This window comes from Citrus clementina, unplaced genomic scaffold, assembly GCF_000493195.1.
Source record: "Citrus clementina cultivar Clemenules unplaced genomic scaffold, Citrus_clementina_v1.0 scaffold_4, whole genome shotgun sequence".
Taxonomy (NCBI): domain Eukaryota; kingdom Viridiplantae; phylum Streptophyta; class Magnoliopsida; order Sapindales; family Rutaceae; genus Citrus; species Citrus x clementina.
Genome location: NW_006262274.1, coordinates 6,164,234 through 6,187,645, shown reverse-complemented (window position 1 = coordinate 6,187,645; position 23,412 = coordinate 6,164,234). Strand labels below are relative to the sequence as shown.

General features: G+C 32.6%; 1 protein-coding gene across 1 annotated transcript; it reads left to right on the top strand.

Moving 5' to 3' along the window:
- Positions 1-9,407: 9,407 nt before the first annotated feature.
- LOC18045715 (GATA transcription factor 8) lies at positions 9,408-12,488 on the top strand. Its single transcript, XM_006436373.2, has 4 exons — positions 9,408-9,575; positions 9,757-9,810; positions 10,439-10,686; positions 11,261-12,488. Exons 3-4 carry the CDS (start codon positions 10,465-10,467, stop codon positions 12,062-12,064), a joined length of 1,026 nt encoding a protein of 341 aa, XP_006436436.1. The 5' UTR covers positions 9,408-9,575; positions 9,757-9,810; positions 10,439-10,464; the 3' UTR covers positions 12,065-12,488.
- The last annotated feature ends 10,924 nt before the right edge of the window (positions 12,489-23,412 follow it).

Here is a 23,412-nt window from a genome sequence, read left to right as displayed (position 1 = left end):
TTTAGTAAACATTAATGTGCAAAGAAATAGCCAAAATTGTAATAGAGCCATAAATTTGTTCGAAACTTATGACTCACTCTAGCTCAGTAGCTCATTTCATTTGATAGATGCAATGCTTCAAGCCATTTAAATTTGTCTAGAAGACAAGCGTGGGATGCCACTCTTCGTGAATCCGAATGATTCAAAACAAGGAATATTACCCAAATTACCCTTACAAAATGCATTCGAAACCATGAAACCCATGGGCAAAATCATCTTTTAACACCATCAAAATATCAATTCGTTGGCATCGTTGTCCCCACGTTGTCGGGTGATTGAGGCACTCACGTGTCACATGGCCTCATTTCGTCATTTTCAATTTTTTTTTTCAAAATTATTATTATTATTATTATTTGAAATGTTTTGTTTTCAAACAAGTTCATTATTTTAATCACGTAAAAATGCTACGCTTTCTATCTAAAATCTCACATGTAAGCATCGCTTTCATTGTCTCTGTTCCCGGCGCCTGTAACGGGTGGTCGCCAATTCGCCATTACGTTATCATCAATATTTTATTTTCCTTGTCCCCATCGCTATATCATTGGCTAATTAAACTTTTTTTAAGAGCCACGTGGCACCATCACATGCGGCTTCTGTACTCTTCTTTCCAATCCAGCGCACATGTTACGTGACAGCATGTCTTGAGAAGCAAAAGAAATTGCCCCTAATATGAATTGGAATCTCTTGTAGATTTTTATAATAAATTGTGATCGCGTATGGAACCATCCCATTGTACTCTTATGGCAAAATTAGTATAATGTATTTTACATTTTATTCTCACTGTCATGTTTAATTTATCTTAAATTTAATTGAAAATGTGAATTGAGCCCAGTTGAAGTATATGATTTATATTCTAACGAGAGTAATTTGAATATTTAATCTGTATTTTAATTGATGTGGTATTATAGATGAGAGTTTTTAAAATTAATTAATGACATACGCAGGACAATAACTGAGTAGTAATACATGTGATACAAATTCAATGTTCTAATTGAATAAATATAACATTATTATTCCCATAGATGACGAAAATAAAAACTTCAAAAATTATATTTTAATAGGTAAAACGGTCTTTTAATAGACTAAAAAGGGTGTAAAAAATTAAAATATAAATAGACAAATTTTGATAAGAATTTAATGTGGTAAACAAGTGAAAAATTCCATTGACACCTCATTTATCTTCTTGGGAAAATCCGGATAAATGCAATAAAATATAGTATTAAAAAAAAGAGAATAATAAATGTCAACGGTCGAAAATCCGGAGGGGAGGAACGTAAAACCGTTAAAGACCCGGAGTGACACGACTCACAAGAGTCAACAATTAACGCACCGACGCCGACGCGTTAAAAAATACACCCATCATTTATGCATGGATTTATGGGCCCCGTTACCTGCGTACCCGGTGAACAAACAGGGTGTCGGGCATTGACACCTGTTACACCCGGTGATTCTGTCGGTGTAGCTTCTGTCGGCACCGACACGCCAGATTTATTCCCGGTTCAAAATATTTTTTTTTATTTTTTCGAGTTTTATTAGCGGCCACTAAAAATCCTGATTGGCTTTTTTTTTTTTTACTGCTTTCTTTTTCACTTCGTTTTATCGTACGTAGGATGACGTGGCGCTCCGGGATTTGTGCTAACGGGGGTTGGAAGCTTTGGGATTTTTGTGGTGATTATGTGTATCGCAGGGTAAAGTTCATGTGATGGGCTAGCTAGGAAGAGAGTACATCTATTGCTTTGATTGGTTGATGCGGGGTCGAGTGCTCTTTCCTTTCCGTAAGTCAGATGTACTTGATCACAAGGACACGTGACTTACAACCCATGAAAGGAGACCGGTCTTGTACCGACAACATCTCGATCATGCAACCTACAAGGCCTGTAAATCTACATAATCCCACCAAACAGGTAAGCAAAAAAAGGTTTTTCAGGAATATTTTTTTTTAATGATATGTGAATTATTTTTTATATTAAAAATAAGAGTGAAGATACAGTCATAAATTTTTATACAAATTAATGTTATATTAATTCATTGATTCAATAAAAATATAAAATAATATAACTAAATCATGTGGGTCAAGAGATATTTAATTCAACCAATTTTATCATGACATATCAATTTGTACAAAATAAATTTGTACAAGAGTTTGTGACTATATTATTACTTTAGAAATAATATCAATGTTGATAAAATAATTCACAAGTAATTGTAATTATAGGCGGAATTTACTAAGAAAGAACAATAATATTCGTTGAAAATGTTAAATTAAAGTTATTTGTAGTCAAATAAAAAAACCAGAGAATTTATGTTACAGCTATATGGTGCCATCAAGTCACGTGTTTTGCCATTCGTTTTTATGCCTAAAGATTTGTTCTTCATGCATGCATTATAATGGAAAAGGAGAAGGAAAAGGAAAAGGAGAAAAACTTTTGACAATCTCAAATTATTCTTTTCTTTTTTCTTTTTTTTTTTCTTAGCTGTAGAAATGTTTTTATTTAAAAGAAAAAACATTCTTAGCATGTGAGTGAGCTGACAAAGATGAAAGTTTATTAAATAGAGGAATTTAGTTGGACTGTCTTTAAAGAATGTTATGATCACATGATTTTTCTTCTTTAAAATATATTAATTGCTACCTCACTTGGCGAGGTAATAAAACAGAAGAAAAAGATTTTTCGTTGCCAACGCAGCTATGTACACATGCCATGTTTTCTAAGATGGAAATAAAGTAAAATAAAATAGTTTTATTTTGTAATATTTGAATATACATATTAAAATTTAAAAAAAATTAAACTTATATTATAATTGATAAATTCAATAACAGAAGTTGAACCTATATCAATATTTATTATAAGACTTATTGATGAATTGAAGATGTACAACATTTAAATGCTTGTCATTCTACAGTAATCATGAAGTTATGCTCATGCAATATAAAAATAAGGGTAAATACTCGTTTAATTTCTATATTTTGAGCTAAGTATCCATTTAATCTTTATATTTAGAATAAAAAAAATCTTAAGACATCTCTATTGTTAAATATGTTATACTCCTATCTTTATTTTTTCTTTCATTTTACCATATTATCCTTGCAATAATACTCTTGGGAATATTAATGAAAAGCAAAAATGGTAATTTATCAAATTAACCTTAAAAGTAAAATAAAAATTTACCCAAACTTTTATATTATGATTTTACATTTATGATTAATTTGATAAATTAATCTTTATATAATAATTATTAATAAGATTGTTGTAAAGATATTTAACATTGCTTTAAGTTGCTAATATTAACTATTCACACTAATATTTATTGTTAATTTGCTAATTAACTTTTTTATAGATAAATTAATTAATATCAATAATATCATTGGAAGGTTATTATTGTAAAAATAAAATAAGTATAAGAATATAACATATTCTTATACTTATTTTAAAGTATTTTTTTACATACAAGGACTAAATAGGCATAGAGACCAAACAAACATTTATTTTTAAAAATAAAATTATAGACTAGTTTACAAATTATTGATAATGTCATATTTTTTGTCTATTCCAATTTTTGCAAAAATTGAAATTAGCATTCATTTTTATTAAGGAAAAAAAATCTTTGATGGCTTTTTTTTCTATTTTGAAAGAAATTCTCAAAACCCACAGATTTTTGTTGTTCTTTCTTTAAAAAATTTAAGTCAAAAGTATAATCCCACTTGAATTACGTATAATTCTCTCCCATTTGTGTGGCCCACAGAGTCTCTCAGATCACATTTTGTCGCAAACCATTTTTTGTACGGCAGTGCCGTGACCGGTCCCACAAACCCTGTTGCCTGGACCCAAATCAGCATAATCTAACCGTAGATATTTCCCTGATCATGATTGATTAAAAAATGGAAAAAAAAATTAAAAGAAAAAGGTAATAGAAACAATTACGTGGGACAGTTTCGTCTCACAAAAGTCAGCAGTGACAACGTGGCAGTAAATAATAAGTCCACAATGGAACCAAAGTATATATAGCGTAAGCAATAGTGAATCCCGAGGCAGGGTCACGTGACTGTGGCCCACGTTGCATGCTGCTCTTGTTTTGGAAGAGCCCATTGCGTTACTCAGCTGGAATTGAGCAGGTTTTGATTGTCAGGCGTGGGCTCCACCGTAAGACGGTGAATCTGTGTCCGCCACGTTTGTGAACGTGCAAGAGTAGGTCCCACTCCCAACATGGGCACTTAGTTGCCCTCACGCACGACGCACATGCCACTCCCGCTCGGCCGGCTTTATCGCGCTGGGGTAGTGCCACGTCATCTTTGACCTGGAAAATTACTGTACTACCTTGGAGAGTATTGTTAAGTTGCGGGCATCCATTGATTTTAAAATACATGTTTAATGTAAGAGTGATGATAGAGGTACAAATTTATTTTGTATAAATTGACGTGTTATTAATTCATTGGTTAAATAAAAATATAAAATAATAAAAATAAATTATGTGAGTCAAGTGATATTTAATTCAACCAATCTTATCATGCCACATCAGTTTGTACAATAATTTATAACTATATCATTACTCTTAATGTAATGTAATATTTTTATCTTTTTATTGCATTAATTTTTTTTCCTTTTAAATTTGTTTGGATGATATTAAAATAAGAACGTCTACATCTGAGACTACTCTACTCTTGACGATTTCATAAATTTATAAAATGTTATTAAGGTGTATGAAATCACTTCTAATGCTGTTAGTCTTTTCTCTTTTCTCCTGAATTTTTATCAAAATTGAAAGAGACTCATGATGATATCTTATGAATTTCAAATAATTTTTTTAGTTAATTTCGAAAAATCAAGAGGTATTTGGTGTAAAAATATAATAAATATATAGGAAGGTTATATGTCATTACCTTCATCAACCTCACATGTACGTGACAACCAAAATGTGAGATACAATGCTTAGTTAGAGGACAGTGAGTGACCAACCAGACACTTAAAATTTGTGAGCTTAGAATTGTTAAGTGTTTGAATTAATCAATTTAGTGTATTATTAACAACAAATACCAAATGAATTTTTCAAAGCATTGATTATATGACAGTGAAAATCTAGGAAGTCAATTTCTAATTAAAGGGGATTTGCCACTAACTAAAGCTACAATGACGTTATTTAGTACACATTATTGAACAAAACTGAGGTCCTAATAAGTGCTTTTGATTGATCATACTCACAATTTTCATTTAAATCTTGTATCCCCAGCCCCCCCCCAATATAGGACACATACCCATGTGCCAATTTCACTTAAATAATGCACATGACCACATTTTCCTTACCGACACATGGTTGATGTGGATTAGTTGAAATAATTAGTATTATTCTAAGTAATGAAAAAATATTTTTTTTTCCATTTTTAACAATGACCAGTTTTGATATTATGCACCAAAATATTCTTGATTCAAAGATGTTTATATTCACAATCATATGTACGGGCTTGTCGAGGCCCCAGATATAAACAGAATTATAAAATCCAAAATTGACAACCGACGAGTACCCATTACATGGATTTCATTTTGCAATGTGTCGGTGCTAGTTTTTGTTATAATTAATTTTTATTATATGAGATTTGCTGATCGAACTAAACTAAACACAAGACTATATTCTATGTACATATAGGTTTGACACGTGTATATACATGATTGCAAGACGTTTGCTCAACAATGATAGACTCAATATATACCTTTCCTCTCCTTAACTTTGAAGGAAAGAAATTTAAAAAAAAAAAAATTAATAAGTTCCCATTTTATATTTATGTGGAGACTATATCAACAATAAAGCGTATCATTTATTAAATCAGTAGCTAATACTAAGTATAGTAAGTGTAACACGTACAAGTACATAGTATTTGTACATTTTTCGAAAGTATTTTGATTAAAAAGTAGTGGTGATACACGAAGAGAGTAAAAGTGTATTAAAAATTGGTCAACCATTTGAAATTTTCATGCACGCATCAACTTAAAAAAGAAAAATAGAAAAATAGCTAACATTTGACACCTCCATTAATTATTTGAGACAAATTGAATTTGTCTCAATATGGGTACCATCCCACCCCAGTAGTAGTAGTAGTAGTAATGCATGGAGCCGAACACTTGAAAACAAAAACCCTAGCACGTAAATGGGTTTTCACCAAAAGTGCTTTTGCAAAGGATGAGTTTTCTACAAGGAAGTGATTCAAAGAGTGCAACTCAAGTTATATCTATTAAAAAAAAAAAAAAAGGAAGAAAGAAATGAAATGAAACCGAGACCACTTTCAATTTTAGATTTTTTTTCCCCCTTTATTTTACTTTTCATTTATTTATTTGGAGAGTCTGCGTATTTTAGAAGGGATTGATGCAAAGAGTACAACTCAAGTTAATTAAAAGAGAGGGGAAGGGGATTTGGGGGTATGTGAGTGAGACTCATCATTTCTCCTTGTCTAAAACCAAACATGGCTGCTGGTGTGCAATCGCTTTTGCTAACCTTTTTTTTTTCATCTCCATTTTATAAAATTAATTACTTTAACCATTTTTGAACACACTTGCCCAGAACTTAGATATGCATGTTGCTTTATATGGCTCGGCTCATCAGTCTTAAACCAGCGAAAAAACCCACAAAAAGGAAAATTTTCAAATGCAATGTTGCTTTGTATGGCTCAGCTCATCAGCCTCAAACCAGCGAAAAAACCCACAAAAGGCAAAATTCTTCAGTATTAAGGTCATCTTTGATGTTGAGATATTGTGATTTAAAATTCACAATTGTTGTATGAACTATTAGATAAAAAAAATTATTAACTTACAATAAATATGACTTTTAAATAAAAATTTTGACAAGAGCAATAACTATGTCATTTGTTTTCTATCGTGTGAATGTTAGATCAAGTCAACTTATAGTTTTTAAATCACACCAATAGATATTTATCAGATACTTTAGTGCTCTAATTTTTAAATTACCTAACCATACCACCAATTAGGGCCTAAGGATGATTGAATTTTTTTGGGATCAATCAACTTTATATGAAAATTTTAAGTGTTTATAATCTATCCATAAAATCTAGACACGTATAGAAAAAATACATATATATATATATATACATGTTATAAGATGGTTGTATGTACGACATAAGTATAGAAGAAGATTTGTGCCTAGCTTACTTCAAAGTTACAAATGAATTTGGTCTAATAAGAGATACTTATCTGTATAAAAAGGCATTTGCCGATAATTAAATGTAATTTACTTTTTTGGTTGAACTTGGTCTAACTCAGAGTACTTGGCTATAAATCTCTTACTTCACCGTCACAACTTACAAAATGAAAGCCAAAAAACGATATGATGCTAGGCATAAGTGGGACAGTGGCTCTATGATTGGGAAAAAGGACCCACATTTTTATTCACACCTCATGTATTTAACCACAAAGTAAAGATTTTATAATGTAAAAAAATTAAATCACGGCCATTCAAAAAGTTACGTGGGGACCAACGTAAGCAAATTAATGAGTAGATCAATCAACCAGTCGTGTATTTGATTGGCTGAAAATCACCACCGGGTATGCACTCGGGGTTGAGTACAGAACAGTTTCCCGTACTATGTATACAAGCATTCGAATTCTTTTGTTTTGTCTGATAAAAAGTTCCATTATTTAAAAAATAACATTAACGAAATTAAATTTTTATCGTTAGTTAATATTGTCAAATTGAAAAAAAAAAAAAAGAATCGTTTCACGGCAAAAGCCAAAAGAAGGTTCCGTTATGAAGCCAAAACAAACAAACGACGCAGTTTTTGACTTGTGATGATTAAAAAAAAAGCGTACGCGGTGACAACTATACAATACGTATCTTCCATTTGCGAATGCGGCCCCCACTTAACGCTGTAACTTTCTTTTTGTATTTCAAAACGCGTCAAAAGTTTTGAAAGTTCGACAATTTTCAAGTTTCACGCAAAGCCCTACCAATTTATACAAATTTTGTGTTTTTGTCTTCATTTTTCAAAAAAAAAATAATCATTTAAAAAAATATATATGAAAGAAACCTCAAGTCATAAGCATATAATTGATTAACTTGTTAAACATGAGTTTATAATTTAGTTGTGACTAAAGTAACTCAAAGATATAGTTTTCACACTATAAGTACTGTTTAGATGATCATAATTTATTGACTGTTGTTGACTTACTTAGAAAGCAGGAATATTATCAAATCAGTTTACATTATATCTACGCTTTTAATTATGAATCTTTGAATAAGGCTAATTAATTGAATTTATTTTATTTTTTTGGTTTAGTTATACAAATTATGAACGGAAGAGAATTTTAATTAAGTGGTCAAGGAAATTGAATATTTTTGAAAATTCGTTAAATCGAGATTGCGCCATTGATTTAGGATTATTATTAAATTGACTGATTTTGAAGAACGTGAATTTAAAAAATTAAGAATTTGTTTCACGCATAAAATGGTATGAACAAAGAAAATAAATCGTGGCGGCGGGCGTAATTCTTGTTCGATTGCGTAACTTGAAAGACATTTTTGACGAAGCTCCTCCGCGGGGACGCGGGTGGATTTTTCTTAACCGTGTCGAACACGCGCCTGCAGAAGGAAAGGTGGTCGATTACTGGTTCTGACTTTTGGATTAAATTGGAAGAAAAATGTAAAAATTGGGGAAAAAAATAAAAAAAATAAAAAAACTGGGGTGTGTGTGTGTCTGAAACAACGGCGGTAAAAAGCTGACACAAAAGCCCCAGAGGCATGAATATAAAATGGACGTAATCCGTTCACTTGTTTGTGCCCCCACAGTCTTCGAAGTTACAAAACCCAAGACACTTCTTCTTCTTCTTATCATCAGTCAGATACAATTTGACTGTGTTCGGCCAATAGAAAAAAAAAAAAAAAGTAAAATTACATATTAAAAAAAAAAAAGAGGTAAGCAAATCTTTCACTTTTATTTTGTTTAAACTAGGAATATATAAATGTTTGAAATAATTTATTAATATTTTCGTTGATATATAAAGACACCATATATTCAATTTTAATTTAACATTCCCTCCTTTCGCCACTTGAAATTTTCTTTATTATTTTTATTATTGTTTTTTTTAAAAAAAAAAGTTTTATTGAAAACTGAATAAACCCACGAGCTGCTGAGGCTGGGAGCGGTGAAAAATTGGAAACCCGTGAGAATTGAAAGAGATATATTTATCTTTTTTTTACTTTTGAATAAAAATTTTAAAAAAGAAAATTGAGGGAGAAGGGAATTGAAAAGAAGGTGGGATTGTGAGGTGGGACCCAAGGGGAGGTGGGGGAAGAGAGAGAGAGAGATGGAGAGAAAACTTCAACATCAAGACAGTGAAGGGATAGTAAAAGACAGCTAGCACTGAAGGAGGAGCCTCACCTACCTTCCCCTTCTTCTTTTTAGCTCTCTCCCCATTCTCTTCATTTCCATTTCCCCCCACTCTTAACTCTTCACTCAAAATCAATACAACTCTCCTTCAATCCTCAATACACACACACAACACTCCACTTCACTCGCATTTCTTCCCTCTTTTCTCAAGGTTTGTTTTGCTGCGCTTTTCCTGTTTTGATTGGATTCCAGAAATGTATTCTCAAAAAAAAATTTCACGACAAATTGTGTCGGCAGTGGAGAAATTTCTTCTCTCAATTCGGCCGTTTTACGATTTCATTTTCCGGAAACCGTTTTACGATTTCATTTGATTAATTTCTCTTTCTCTGCAGGTTTTCACTTCAAATTCAGCTCTCGCTCTCTTTCTCTGCCGCCAACTCCACGAGGTTTTGCTTCTTTCTTTCTTTTTTTTTTTCAATTTTCTTCTAACATAAAGAAAAGAAAAGAAAAAAAAATATTCAAACTCCACCTCCTATTTTTCAAAATCATATGAAATAAAATAATGCCCAGTTTTGGAAAATAAACCCACTGCCATTTTGCGAAGTGTCCCAACCTTGAGTTTATCTAGAAAACTGCGCCTTTCCTGCTAAAGTACGCTTGCGGTGAATTACGCCACATTCCGCGCACACAGAAATATGTATGAGAATTTTAAAAAAATAGAAAAAGTAAAAAGGAAAAAGAAAAAGAGAAATCAAATTTCGGCTCTCTTTTTATTTCTTTCCTTCTAGATAATTACAAAAAAGTATTTAAATTTCGAACATTTATCGGTCCCCCATAAAAGAATTTGAATTTTTACAACCAAAGCCTATGTTAAATAATTGCATTTGCTAACATGCGCCACGCGGCTCGTGAGCTGGCTTCTTCGCTTGGCTTGCATTATATTTAAATATTAACACATTGGCTTTGTCCACTTTCTTCTTCTACACATATATAAATTCACAGCAGAATCAAAATTCCTCTTTGGGTTTCTTTTGGGCTCATTTTTTTTTTCTTTTGTTTCCGTCACTTTCTCAGGAAAATTTTAATTATCAAACTCAAACATGATTGGAACAAACTTCATGGACGAAATAGACTGCGGCAGCTTCTTTGATCACATAGACGATTTACTCGACTTCCCAAATGAAGATGTCGAAGCCGGGCTACCCAACGCCGATTCTAACTCGTTCCCCTCCATATGGCCGACTCAGTCCGACTCGTTACCCGGGTCCGACTCAGTTTTCTCTAACAGCTCCACTGACCTGTCCACCCAGCTCTCTGTTCCAGTAAGTTTACTCCTCTCTTATTTTTCCTTTTTTTTTTTTGTTTTTGGCCCTTTTTTGTTTTGAATCCCAGCCGTTGAATTCACTCACCATGACCTCACATCTTGTAGCATATTGCTGCCACGTGGCATACCGCATTGATTGAATGTATTTTTGTAATCTAATGTGTAATGCATGCGGGGTCATTTTAGTTGATAAATTTTAATCAAGGGTAATTTTGGTAATTCCTTTGTCTTCGTGTCGGTCGATTTATGAATATGCACTGTCACGTGGGTGGTCATGTTGTTAACTTTAGAAAGTGAAGGCTGTGTGATATGTCATGTACACGGATCAACAGATGTTATTTGGTGGCATATCAATTGTTTGTCTTCATTCTGTTAGCAAGTCAGCAATCATTAATTTAACATTATAAGTTTTGTTGAAATTATTTAAAAGAAGTTAAAAAAAAAAAATCAATCGGGTTCGGGTTCGGGTTAATTTGATTATGATTGTGACAGTCTAGTTTAAGCTTCTGGGTTTATAATTTTTATTAGAAATTTAAAATTGTGCTGGAACTGATAATGTTTTGTGTATGCAGTATGAGGACATTGTTCAGCTTGAGTGGCTTTCGAACTTTGTTGAGGATTCCTTCTCTGGAGGAAGCCTTACTATGAGCAAACAAGAGTCATCCACGATCACCAAGGACGATTCATCTCACAACCAGTTTCAGACCTCCAGCCCGGTCTCTGTTTTAGAGAGCAGCAGCTCCTGCTCGGGGGAGAAAACCGTGTTGGGAAGCCCTGAGACTACGGCCCCTGGGAGGCGCGGGCGTGCTCGTAGCAAGCGCCCTCGCCCTGCAACATTTAATCCCCGTCCTCCGGTTCAACTTGTGTCGCCAACTTCCTCAGTCACTGAGACACAACCACAGCATCGCTTAATTGCCCCCAAGGCCTCATCTGATTCTGAGAATTTTGCAGAGTCTCGCCTTGTGATTAAAATACCAAAGCAATTCAACCCGGAGCACAAGAAGAAAAAGAAAATCAAATTGTCAGTTCCAAAAGTTTCCGATGAGACTAGTGAAGTTGGGCCAACACAAGCGGTTAGGAAATGCATGCATTGCGAGATAACGAAGACGCCTCAATGGAGAGCAGGGCCAATGGGGCCAAAAACCCTTTGCAATGCATGCGGTGTTCGCTATAAGTCTGGCAGGCTCTTCCCCGAATACAGGCCTGCTGCTAGCCCGACATTTGTCCCATCCTTGCACTCCAATTCCCACAAAAAGGTTGTTGAAATGAGAAACAAGAATTGCCAGAAGCCAATTGTGGCTGGCACTGAAACGATGATGACAGATGCACCAGAGTTGATTCCAAACAATAACCACCTTGCGCTGGAGTACGTTTGAGGGATCAAGACGGCTCAGAGAGCAGCATTCCCTGACGGGAATATCTCTTTTCCGGTCTTTGTTATTTGCTTATTGTTATTTCATTTCTTTGTTCATTTGTTTCTTGTACAGGGATGGAATGGGGGAATAGGAGCAATAGGTGACCAAATTTTAGCTAAGTAGTGAAGGACTGTAATGAGAGGACTGAAGAAGGATTAGAGAAAGAGGAGGAAAGCATAAGGGTAGTAGAGTTTTAGGGTTTAGTGATGAGTAGGTCCCTAAAGTCATTTAGGTATATTTGCCGGTCTGTGTTTCAAATTTCTTTTTTGCATTCTTTTTCTTTTTCTTTTTTTCCTTTTCTCCTGTTCATGGGAATTCTTTTTGCAGTTCATTTGTTAGTAGAAAATTAATTCTGAGATATGATATGAGTAATGCAATTTGAGAACCTTTTTTTTTTTATAAAGCTGTTTGCCGCTTTACATTCAAATCTCCCTTTCATATTCAATCTGCTTTTGGCTTTTTCGCATAATTCTTGGCTGCCTTTACAGCTTGACATCAATTCGAATGTTGGTTAATTGCAAGAACATTCAAGTGAGGAAGGCAATTTGGACGATCCCCTCCTACTACTTAAGCTTATTGATGGATTTTCAAACCTAAATTATAAAATTATAGATCAACAGAACCGATTATAAACAACTACACTCCAACTGTGATTAACTTTAATCTCAATGAGATTCGAAACTCCACAGTACTATAATTTTAAGATATTTGAAAATTTTTTTTTAGTACTCACTCACCCTCAGTTTAACTTCAAATATTTTCTTGAAAGGTCTTGAGGCCGAATAATAGGCAGGCCTACGAAGTTTCATCAGGCTGGTACTGGAATCCAAAAGCAGTTGCTTGTCCGGGTTGATGACTTAAATCACACACAGACTCGATATTTTGTTAAATAATCAATCAACAGTCAATGTAATCATGGCATCAAGGTTGTTACCGGGCATTAGGCCACACGTCTCCATCAGACCAAACACTACCAAATCGAAAGGAAAATTTCAACTTCATGATGAATATATTTAACAATGATAATAATGAATATTATGGTGCATAAAATGCAATCCATCACATCAAATGAATCATTTAGTTACTTTCATAATGTTAAGGACTGATTAGACATCCAATCTTATGGCACGTATTATGTTCTTTTGAAGGCACATGTGAGGTTTCCGACTACAGTTTCTCATGGGTTTGAACTCTGATACTTGAGCATCATAAGATGGTCGGTAAAATTATTGACATTTGTTCATTTATTTATTTATCTTTTTAACTATACGAGATACTTACATTGTGGGGTATGGTAACCTTGGGATACCCTTGATATTTTTTTTCTTTCGAGAATCCTTTTGATTATATTTATGAAGCATATTATAGAATGGTTTAACTTCTCGTCAAATCTACCAGCCTCAAAACTCCACAAGCAAAACCCATATGAAAAACAATGGATGGTTGGGTTTTCTTAGTATTGAAGTTTTATTTTATTTTATTAATGTTTTGGTGGGTTTTTTTCTTTTTCTTTCTTTTTTTTAATATGCGACCATAAAATCTTGTCTGTTACTCACTCTAATGAATATCCAAGGACTGTGAATTTCTTCTAGAGAAGTACTCATTTCATTGGGTCTCTCTCACCTAACGTGCATTCACGTGTGATTTTGTAGGAAGTACTTAAACATGGCTTCTTGGTGAAAAAGCTTCATAGCGGTTTTGAAAATGAAATGTTTCTTTTATTAGTTTCAATGAAATAATTACAAAATAGAATGACCAATTCTTGTTTCTTACTCAAATCAAAATGGCTTAAAAAAGAGCCTTTTGTACCAGAACTCTCTGCTATTGGGCATTTAGAAACAACTAACTAACTGGGCTCTTGCGGGTCCAAGCATATTTCTTTAGGCCGAACCCAAGAATAATCTTTCTGCCCTTCAATGGTTCATCAATTACTTACTTATGAGAGATGAAAAACGACAACCACAAAATGTCTTAGGCTCCGTTTGCTATAACTTTTCAAGTAGAACTTATTTAAGTAGTGAATCTTTTACAAATAGAGATTTTACCTTAAAAAATTTAATTGTTTGGTTTTCAATAAAAACTTTTTATTAAAAAATTATAAAATTACTTTAATAGACAAGTTTTTTTAAATTATGTTATGAAAAGAATAAAATAATATTGTCAAATAAGTAAAGGATATTTTGTATATTTTAACATTTAAAAAAAGTTTTTCAACCTCTACTCCTGAAAGCCCAAAATTTAAACTTTTGCTAGTAGAGACAAAATAGTTTATTTAAGTTCTAAAAGCTCTACTAAAAAAAAATAAAAATTATGATAAGAGCTTATGGGATTAAATAAGCACTTAGATAAGTCATGTCAAATAGGCACTTAGTGGTGAATCATCTCATTTTCCCCTCTGCTCATGTGCATTGCGGAGGTTGATTTTCTTTTAAATACTTGAAAATAGATTTGACTCGTGATGGGCCAATACATTTGAACAGCACCATATGACACCACCACCAAATTGATTTTGAAGGTTCTGGTAGCTTTTGATTGTAACTATCAGCGTAATTAAGGGGGGGGGGGGGGGGGGGGGGAAAGAAAAAACTTACAATGAAAATAATGTGGATGAGCAAAGATTTGTTGGTGGTTGTATATGCGCGTAATGTAAAATCAAGTAGGGTCTTGATAGATAGTGGGTGGGGTTTCAATAGTGGTAATCTAGATACAAACCAACATTTTTCCGTTGATTGAGGAATGAATGCACTGGTGCTTTTGACACCCACTTTATAAAATACCAATTTGGTAAATATCTCTGTTACAATCACTTACCAAAATCTCTTTACAATTTGTGGTAAAACGATTCCAATAGAAAGACGAGAGGGTTTTAATTTGATTTGATTAATACTTAACTTTATATGTAATTTTCTCTAATGAGTAACTAATAAATACATAAGAGTAGCACTAAACATCCTAAAATTTTATCCTAAAATGTCATTTCAAATTACCTTGCGGGGGGGGGGGGGGTGATGGGATAATGTCATTAATTCACACAGAAATTAAATTTTGAGACGTCTATTGTTGCTTTCCAATTCAAGATTAGGGTTTTGCGGGCTATTGAAGGGGTGTCAACAGACCTAGACTCTTTATCAGATTTGGACCTCAACTCCAAGTCGTAATAGAATCCGCAAAAATTATTAACACAAAAATGGGCCATTGAGCCCGAACTTAGAACACGATCTTTAGTCGCTGATGATATCCTTTGCCTCAAGATTAAAAAAGAAAAAAAAAATGTACCCTCCCTGGCTCTTCTTCTGTTTAATAAACTTTTGTACCACTTGCAACACAAATTTAACACTTGAAGAGTTAACATTTAATGTAGCTAGCCACGGATCTTTAACTCAGATGCTGAAGTTAAAAAAAATAAAAATAAACAAAGATAAATGAGGCAGACGTGATAATAATTGCACATTTGAACTTAAAGGCAAAAGACATAATAGCTCAAGCGAGGGCGCCGGCCGTGGCCACCAGAGCGGCATGTAAGCAGGCCCAAGCCATGGTTTCAACACATGTTGCAATTAATGTCCCCATTTTAATTAATTTGATTCAACAAAAAAAAAAAATTTCATGTGGCTGCAAATTTAATGCAATGTCTTGGGGGTGGTCTCCTCAGAAAACGAAGATTGAAGTGAAATTCCACAGCCAGGAGCAAATTTCAATTGTACCGAGTCAGTCAACTTCGTTTAATTCAATCCAATTTAATTAAAGACAGCATTTAAAGCATTCATTTTCAACCGTTCAAAACTGCCCCGTTTTGGAGCTACCAATGTTCCTTTGCCTCCTAAACCTTTTTTGGTAGATCCATGCCAGCAGAATTATTAACTTTTCCAACTTGCAGTACCCATTTTGTGTTTTCTTTAATCAAAATATCCTTTTTTCTTTTTTTTTGTTTTTATCTCCTAACTCACTCCTCATGCGAGCAAGCATGCATGCATGCATGCTTAAAGAGAAAATGAATGCCCACCCATGTATATGTTGTAGGGTTAACTCCTTAAAGAGAAACTCTTTGCATACTGAATCTTCTTTTCTTTCTTCATAATTTAATTATAGTATAAAAATTATTAGCCACGAATGCAAGTCCTTAAATGAAAATAAAAAAAAAATGGTCAGTAATGAAGAAGATCCATCTACCTCAGATATTACTGAGGAGAGAGGAGATGAGAATCGATTTCACATCAAGAGACAGAGAATCTTTACAGTATAGAAAATGGAATAAAGTCAAATGAACTTGTTTTGTTTACCATGTTAAGTTATTATCATTTAACCTATATAAAAAGTTTTAAGAGCTTTTTTAAAATTTCTACGGTGTGTTGTTCGGATCAAATCATGAATGATTATTAGGTGTCTTGACGAAACTGGGGCACATATGCATCATGCATGCGTTGACATGTTAAAATCAATATCTAAGCAAATTCTTCTTTTCTTTTCTTTCTTTTTTTTTTTTTTTGCCCTTTTCCTTGTAAGAATAAACAATAATCGAACCACACGCCAACAAGCCTGACCCACCTCATCATCTTATCCCTCATTTAGCAGGAGTCTTGATCGATGTTGGACGATATTTATAGTGTTATTATTATTATTATTATATGAAATTATTGTTCAAAAATACTAACTTATATTACATAAAATTATAACGGATATTTTTACAAATCAGATTATTATTGAAACTAATTTATATCAGTTCTATTTATAGTGTTATTTTAGACTTTTGATGTTGCTTTTTTTTTTTTTTTAACTTAAGAGAGCTCCTAAGTTACATTTTATAGAAAATATGTAAAGGTGTTAGCTGGAAGAGAGAAAAAAAGAAAAAAAAAAGAAAAGAAAAGAGAAAAGCAGTGGCGGGTTGGGCAGGAGCAAATAATAGGTGGCATATTAGAATAAAATGTTGTGGGTATAGTAAAACTTCTCATCATTAAATTCCTTTCTTCATTCATGGCAGGTGGGGCATTGAGCAATTGTTATCATTAGATCCATTTATCGTCAACACACCCTTTTCTTCTTTCTTTTCATATTTTTCTGAACTTACCATCATCAGATATGACAACTCCTTGTTTGGAGGAGGGTTAATATATAATTCAACCTTTGTACTTTAGATATCGGATTAAATTTTTACTTCCATTTAAGATAGATGTGTTTTTATGATATGTGAGTCACATATCAATCACATTCTATTATTCATATCCGTGTAAATTTATAATATTTATAGTCCACAAAATAATAAAAAGGAAGATTTTTGAGTTAAATATATGTATTATGTATGTATTAAGACCTTTTTTTTAGACGTTCTTAATCATTTAATTTTAATTTTAATTTGAGTTAAAGATATGAATAACAATTATTATTATTAGGTGTTTGCATCCATATAAAATATTTGAAAATTATTTACCAAGCCATGCCACGTAAGTTGTTGTATCTTCCGAACCCACGGCCGCAAGTAAAGACAGAGATTCGTGGTGGGGCCCGGGCCTTGGGGCTCCCACGCGTCACATTGCCATCATTTTAACCGACGAGAATCTCACAGTAGGTGGGGGCCAATAACAATCAAACGACATACCTTCACGACACGTGGAAGCTTCTTACGGAGTGCCCCGTGACGGAAAAACACGACAAAAGGCTTGAGGGACTTGTCCCGTAGCTGTCAAACTGAGGGGTGCCCGGTTTGGTTGAACCAGTGATCTGATGGAATCAGAACCGGCGGTGCTTAAATTGACTGCTCGGTTTTGTCCGTGACTAACAACGGTTGCGATTATATCGAGGGCCCCAATACGACAAATCTGGCCTTTCCAATTCATCCTCCGTTATTTTTGGGTTAAAATAATTTTCATTATAAATTGGGAGTCCCTATGTTACATGTAATGTAACATATACTATTTATAAAAACTACATAAATTATCGGACTCACATAACTATGTGGTTCTTGTGGATTGTGTACATATAACATAGCAAAATCCTTATAAATTATTATCGAATTTGAATAACTGACCTATGACTACGTGTTTATAATGTAAAACATCAATCTAAAAAAAATATATAATAAAAGAGTGTCGACTACTAAATTTTTCTTTTTAACTTTTGAAAATCATCACGCTTTATGAATTTAGTTATGTAAAATCTTAAGATAGGATAAGATAAGTTGTAGATTAATTTTAATTCGATAAAAATATATTGGTTGTGAAAAATAAAATAAAAAAAGTAAATTGAAAAAAAAATATTTGAGTGCAGCCGGTGGCAAGCAAAATAATATAGATTTTGTCCACTTGTATGCCGATGGAAAGGGACATGCACCATCTGTCGGCGGCACAGAGAAATCGGACTGTACATGAGGGCCCACATATTAATTTAGATTTATTTTCCATTCCATTGATTTTTTTTTGGGGGGGGGGGGGGGGGGGGGGGTTTTGGGGGGATGAGGGGTGCAAAAAGATAATATTTTCTTTTTGTGTTGTCTGTTTGCGTTGTGGGCGTGAATTGGTTTAAAAGGCAGTGATTTTTAAATTTTAATATTGTCTTTGTCTCAAATATATATATCATGACTGCAAAGAGATTTAATTTAAATTTATGCACTACAAATGCTGCGAATTTAAAGAATGGTTGGTTGTTTTGATTTTATTTATAGCTGATTTTTGTTGAATCCCAAAAGTATATTGACTTTTTGTAATTGAATTGATTTTTACTTGGCTCGTGTTCTATCATACAAACATAAATATAAATTAATTTCATCAATGTTTAGAAATTGAAGGATTAATTTGCAAAATGAAACAAAAAAGGATGTTGTTGATCAACTTTTACAAAGAAATACAAAAAAAAAAATTGTTAACTTTGAGTTTGGCAAGAATTTATTTTCGGACTTTATGTAAGTGTTATTCAATTTTTACGCGACAATATCTCCTCTTTTAAGACCTTACATTCTTGTAAAGATCAACCAATTCATGTATCGAGTCACAAGTTAGCTTTAATAACACCTATAATAATTCTAACCCAACAATAAAGTGGGTCCAGTTATGGTGCAACTGTGGCACCATACTATAGCTGCACCTAGCCATTAGATCTAGTTATAGTACATGTGTGCAGTTAGATCCAATGACTTGGTGCAGCTGTGGTATGGTACCACAGTTACACCATAGGTTTGTCCCAATAAAGTATATATAATATGTTTTAATTTTTATGCACATGTCTTTCACCATAACAGTTTTACTTTAAGACTTGAAGCAGATATTTTTCGCTCAAAACTTATTTTAAAGATAAAAAGACATTTCGTATAGGTTATAAATTTTGCCCACAAAATGATAATTTATTTTGAAAGAATTTATCCCCCTAAGAGTTTACTATAATGACTTTTAGTCCCCCAAAATTTTCAATCCTTCGTTAGATTAGGAAGAGGTCAGATATAAGGTCATGCATTTTAACTCCAATAATAAATACACAATCGAATATATACACATATTCGCTCGCACGCACACACGCACAATTGATAATTCAAACAACAAAAAGTAATTTTTTTTTTTTCCTGCTTTTCAAATTGGTCCCTGTCATAGCCCTCATTAAGAAAGACAACCACAAGACAATCTCTTAAAAATAGGGTAGCGTTGGGTGAGATGTAAAGGCCAACCAAACTTGAAGGTAGAAGAAAACACTTTTTTTTTTAAAAAAAAAAAAATATATATATTTTTTATTTAAATTCAAGAAGAAAATGAGAGCCATTCAACCAACTAAATTGAATCTTGAAAGATGAGAGGTCGCTAAAACAATTAATTAATTGAAAAAGTCTGTTGGAGAAGAGGTGTGGCAAATATTGGCCAAGACAAAAAAATGGTGTCATTTTCGCTGTTTTTGTTCGCAAACTGTTTATGTCTTATCCATTCGTGTCTCTTTGTAGGCTGTATGTTTGGTTAAAATGTCACTTTCTAAACGCACTGGAATCATTATTAGATTCTCTCGAATGTTTTATACTTTTTTTGCGAATAAAATTATATTTTCTTTAGTAGTTATAAGAGAAAGTAGAATCAGAAGAAAAAATTAATTAATTAAAAAATAGATAATATACCATGGAATGCATCTTTATTTTGGATATTTTGTCATACATGACATCAATGAATGGAAAAAAAAAAAGTATCTATTGGGCAATTTTCCCTCTCTTTTAATAATTTTCTGTTAAATCTAATTTTCTACAATAAAAAGGTATAATAAAGAATTCTTGTAATGCAATCTACTCATCTTTAATGAAAAAAGAATTAGTGGGTGAGAATGAATTTTGTGTGTGGTGTACAATTTATATTTTTAAGGGACATATATCTTTGTTTGAATTAAAAGATAATTATTGTGCATGGTTATCAATTACCACAGTGCTCAATAAAACTATTGGTGCATTGTCTATATCAAACAATTAATGTGCGTACAAAGATGTAATGGAAATTCAATTCAAGTAATGTTGTTCTCTAAAGTAGTTATAAAGCCAATTTTTAGTGCTATTTCTTTCAAATATTGAAAATATAAAAACCTATAACATCCAAAATGATAGAATTGCCAAGTGTTTTGTATAGATTAATAGGTATAAACAGACGTGGCCCTATCGTAATAGTTTGCATAAAAATATTATAAGGCTCGCTTTATTATTTTCAATTTTCATTACTTTTTATTCTTTTCTCCAACCTTTTTTTTTTTATCACACAAACTACTTTATTATATTACTCTAGTAAGCAAAAATACCCATAAATAGGGTTTTATTTTAAGAGATAAGTGATAGGATGTGTTTTAGGAAAAACAAAATTAATTGACAATTGATTAGAAATTAGATATATATACATAATCATTATCTAGCGAGGATATTCTCATTTTGTTAAAGTGAGGATGCCAGTAAAATATAATAAAAAATAATTTGAATCTACTAAAAAAAAAACACAGTCTCTGATGTATTAAAATTTATATTTTATTGTTCTCATATGCCATTGTTTTAATTTTTTTTTAATACAGACATACTATTAAACTATGTAGTTTAATAAAAAGTGTCCGCACTGATTCTATTGAACCACATAATTTAAAAGCTTGTCCGCATGAAAAAAATGAGGGCGCTTGCATCAGCCACCAAACTTAAATGAATAAAATCATTTCAAAATTGGTGGAATAATTGACAATTGAAGCGAACATTTAGAACAAAATTGATGTTTCAACCATTCACGCATGTAAGAAGCATTTGACAACACCATTTTTCTTCTTTTCCAATGTTGTCTAAAAGATTAACATTCTAGGAAAATGTCCCTAAACTAGTCCGGCCAAAGTCATAATCATAGCCTAAACACTTTGGCTTTTCCACGCACCTCTTATTATCGTCATATTATATGTGTCCTTAATCGCGATGTCACCGTCGTACTTCTATTTTATAACATTCCTTAATCCTAGCTTAAATCTTATTTTACTTACCAAACCGTAACGAATTAAAGACAAAAGTCCCAACTTGAACAAGGACTCATATGAAAACAATGGATAACTTTTATTTATCCTTCTATATCATGGGTGCGTAATTGCATGCATGATGGGCTTCTATTGACGAAGTTGTGTTTGCAAAGTCTACAGCTCTACCAATAGGAGCGCACTACACGTGTATTCATGAGAAAATGATCCTCTCCTGTTATGATCTCTTCCGAATTTTTTAAGATCTTCTGACATGTGTTTTTTAGTAGTAGTGTATGAGTAAGATTCAACTTCTTTTATTTTTTTATTTATTAACTACCAATCAGTAATTGAATTATTTGCTCAGGACATGATCAGATCAGGAGAGAATTCTGATCCGTATTCATACACCTTATGGTGCGCAATTGTGCACATTAGATCAAACTTCCTACGATACGAATTTGTTCGATTAGAAGAATAAGTAGTTTGTTTTTTTTTTGGAAAAATAATTGGACTTATGTGATGGATTATGAAACTATGAAGGGCTTATTTGTAAATGTAAAATAAACTATTTTATATCCCTAATATGCCCTCGTGATTAAGATAAATTTACCGGACCAAATCTAGTCCCGACCCAAAAATCGGGGGCGCAGTTAACAACCAAAGTAACAAGGAAGAGTCTTGGTGTGGGGTGTTGACCAATGGAACATGGACCATTGTTAGTTAACCGTGGTTAGTTTTTGAAAAAGAAAATTAACCGTGGTTAGTTCCGTGGAGTTAGGGCCTTGGGCTAGATGAAGCTTTTTAACTGTGGTCAAATGTATCTGGTTGGGTTTCGCCTTGATTTCAGAGCTGTACATGAAACTCGCGATTTTTTTCAAGATCTCGTGAGATCAAACCAAAATCCCCTTTTCGGGGGATTATCTTTTCAATTTTATTTTTCATTAAATAACGATTAAGTATAAATTCTGTGTTTTTCTATTTTATTATTTGGATGCTTCTTTCATGATTATGAGGGGATTTGTCCCATCACCCACTCCCACTCGCTCTTCTATCGCGTGGAACACACTCTGGATCAAAATTTAAATGGTTTGACTAACCACTATTGTATTATTTATTTTTTGTTGTATATAATTTGATTTGGGGGTCGGAGGAAGACTATAAGGACAAATTTTGCGTACGGCTATTGTCAACTATAACATATAATTTAGAAATTATAGGAAGTAATTTAAGTATAATATTTTTACATTCTTTTAATAGTGAAACAAATATAATTATAGAAATTCCGACTCGCAAAGCATATTTATTATAAATATCCATCCGCATAAGAATTAATACTCTTATGAGTTATAATCATATTTTAAAAAAATAAAATTTAATAATATATCTCGGTGATATTAACATTAAAATGACAGAAAACTTAAAATAAAAATAAACCAATTTCATAACATTAAAGAATTTTAATGATGTATTTATTATAATATAAAAATGAACGCACTTATAACATGAAAACACTTATCATATGAAAGCAGGAAAAATATATGACATAATCTGAAAACGTTTATAATATGCAAGATGATGACTCCTTTCGTGATAATAAAAAATTCATGTAATTAACGTAAGGAGAGTAATCTCACTCGCTTGACGTGAAGGTAAGGGAAACTGATAGAAGCGTGGGTTGGAGATCTGAATGAAATAGAAGAAGTTAAAAAGAAATGTCAAAAAAGAAAAACTAAAAAAACTATATTTATTTTATTATTTATTTTTTTAATTTCTGAAGATCAGTTAAAATCACCTGAATTTGGCTGTAGTAGTAGACTTATGCGATCCAAAACAATCGTAAAAGCACACAAATCAATAAATAAATGAAATAAAATAAAAAG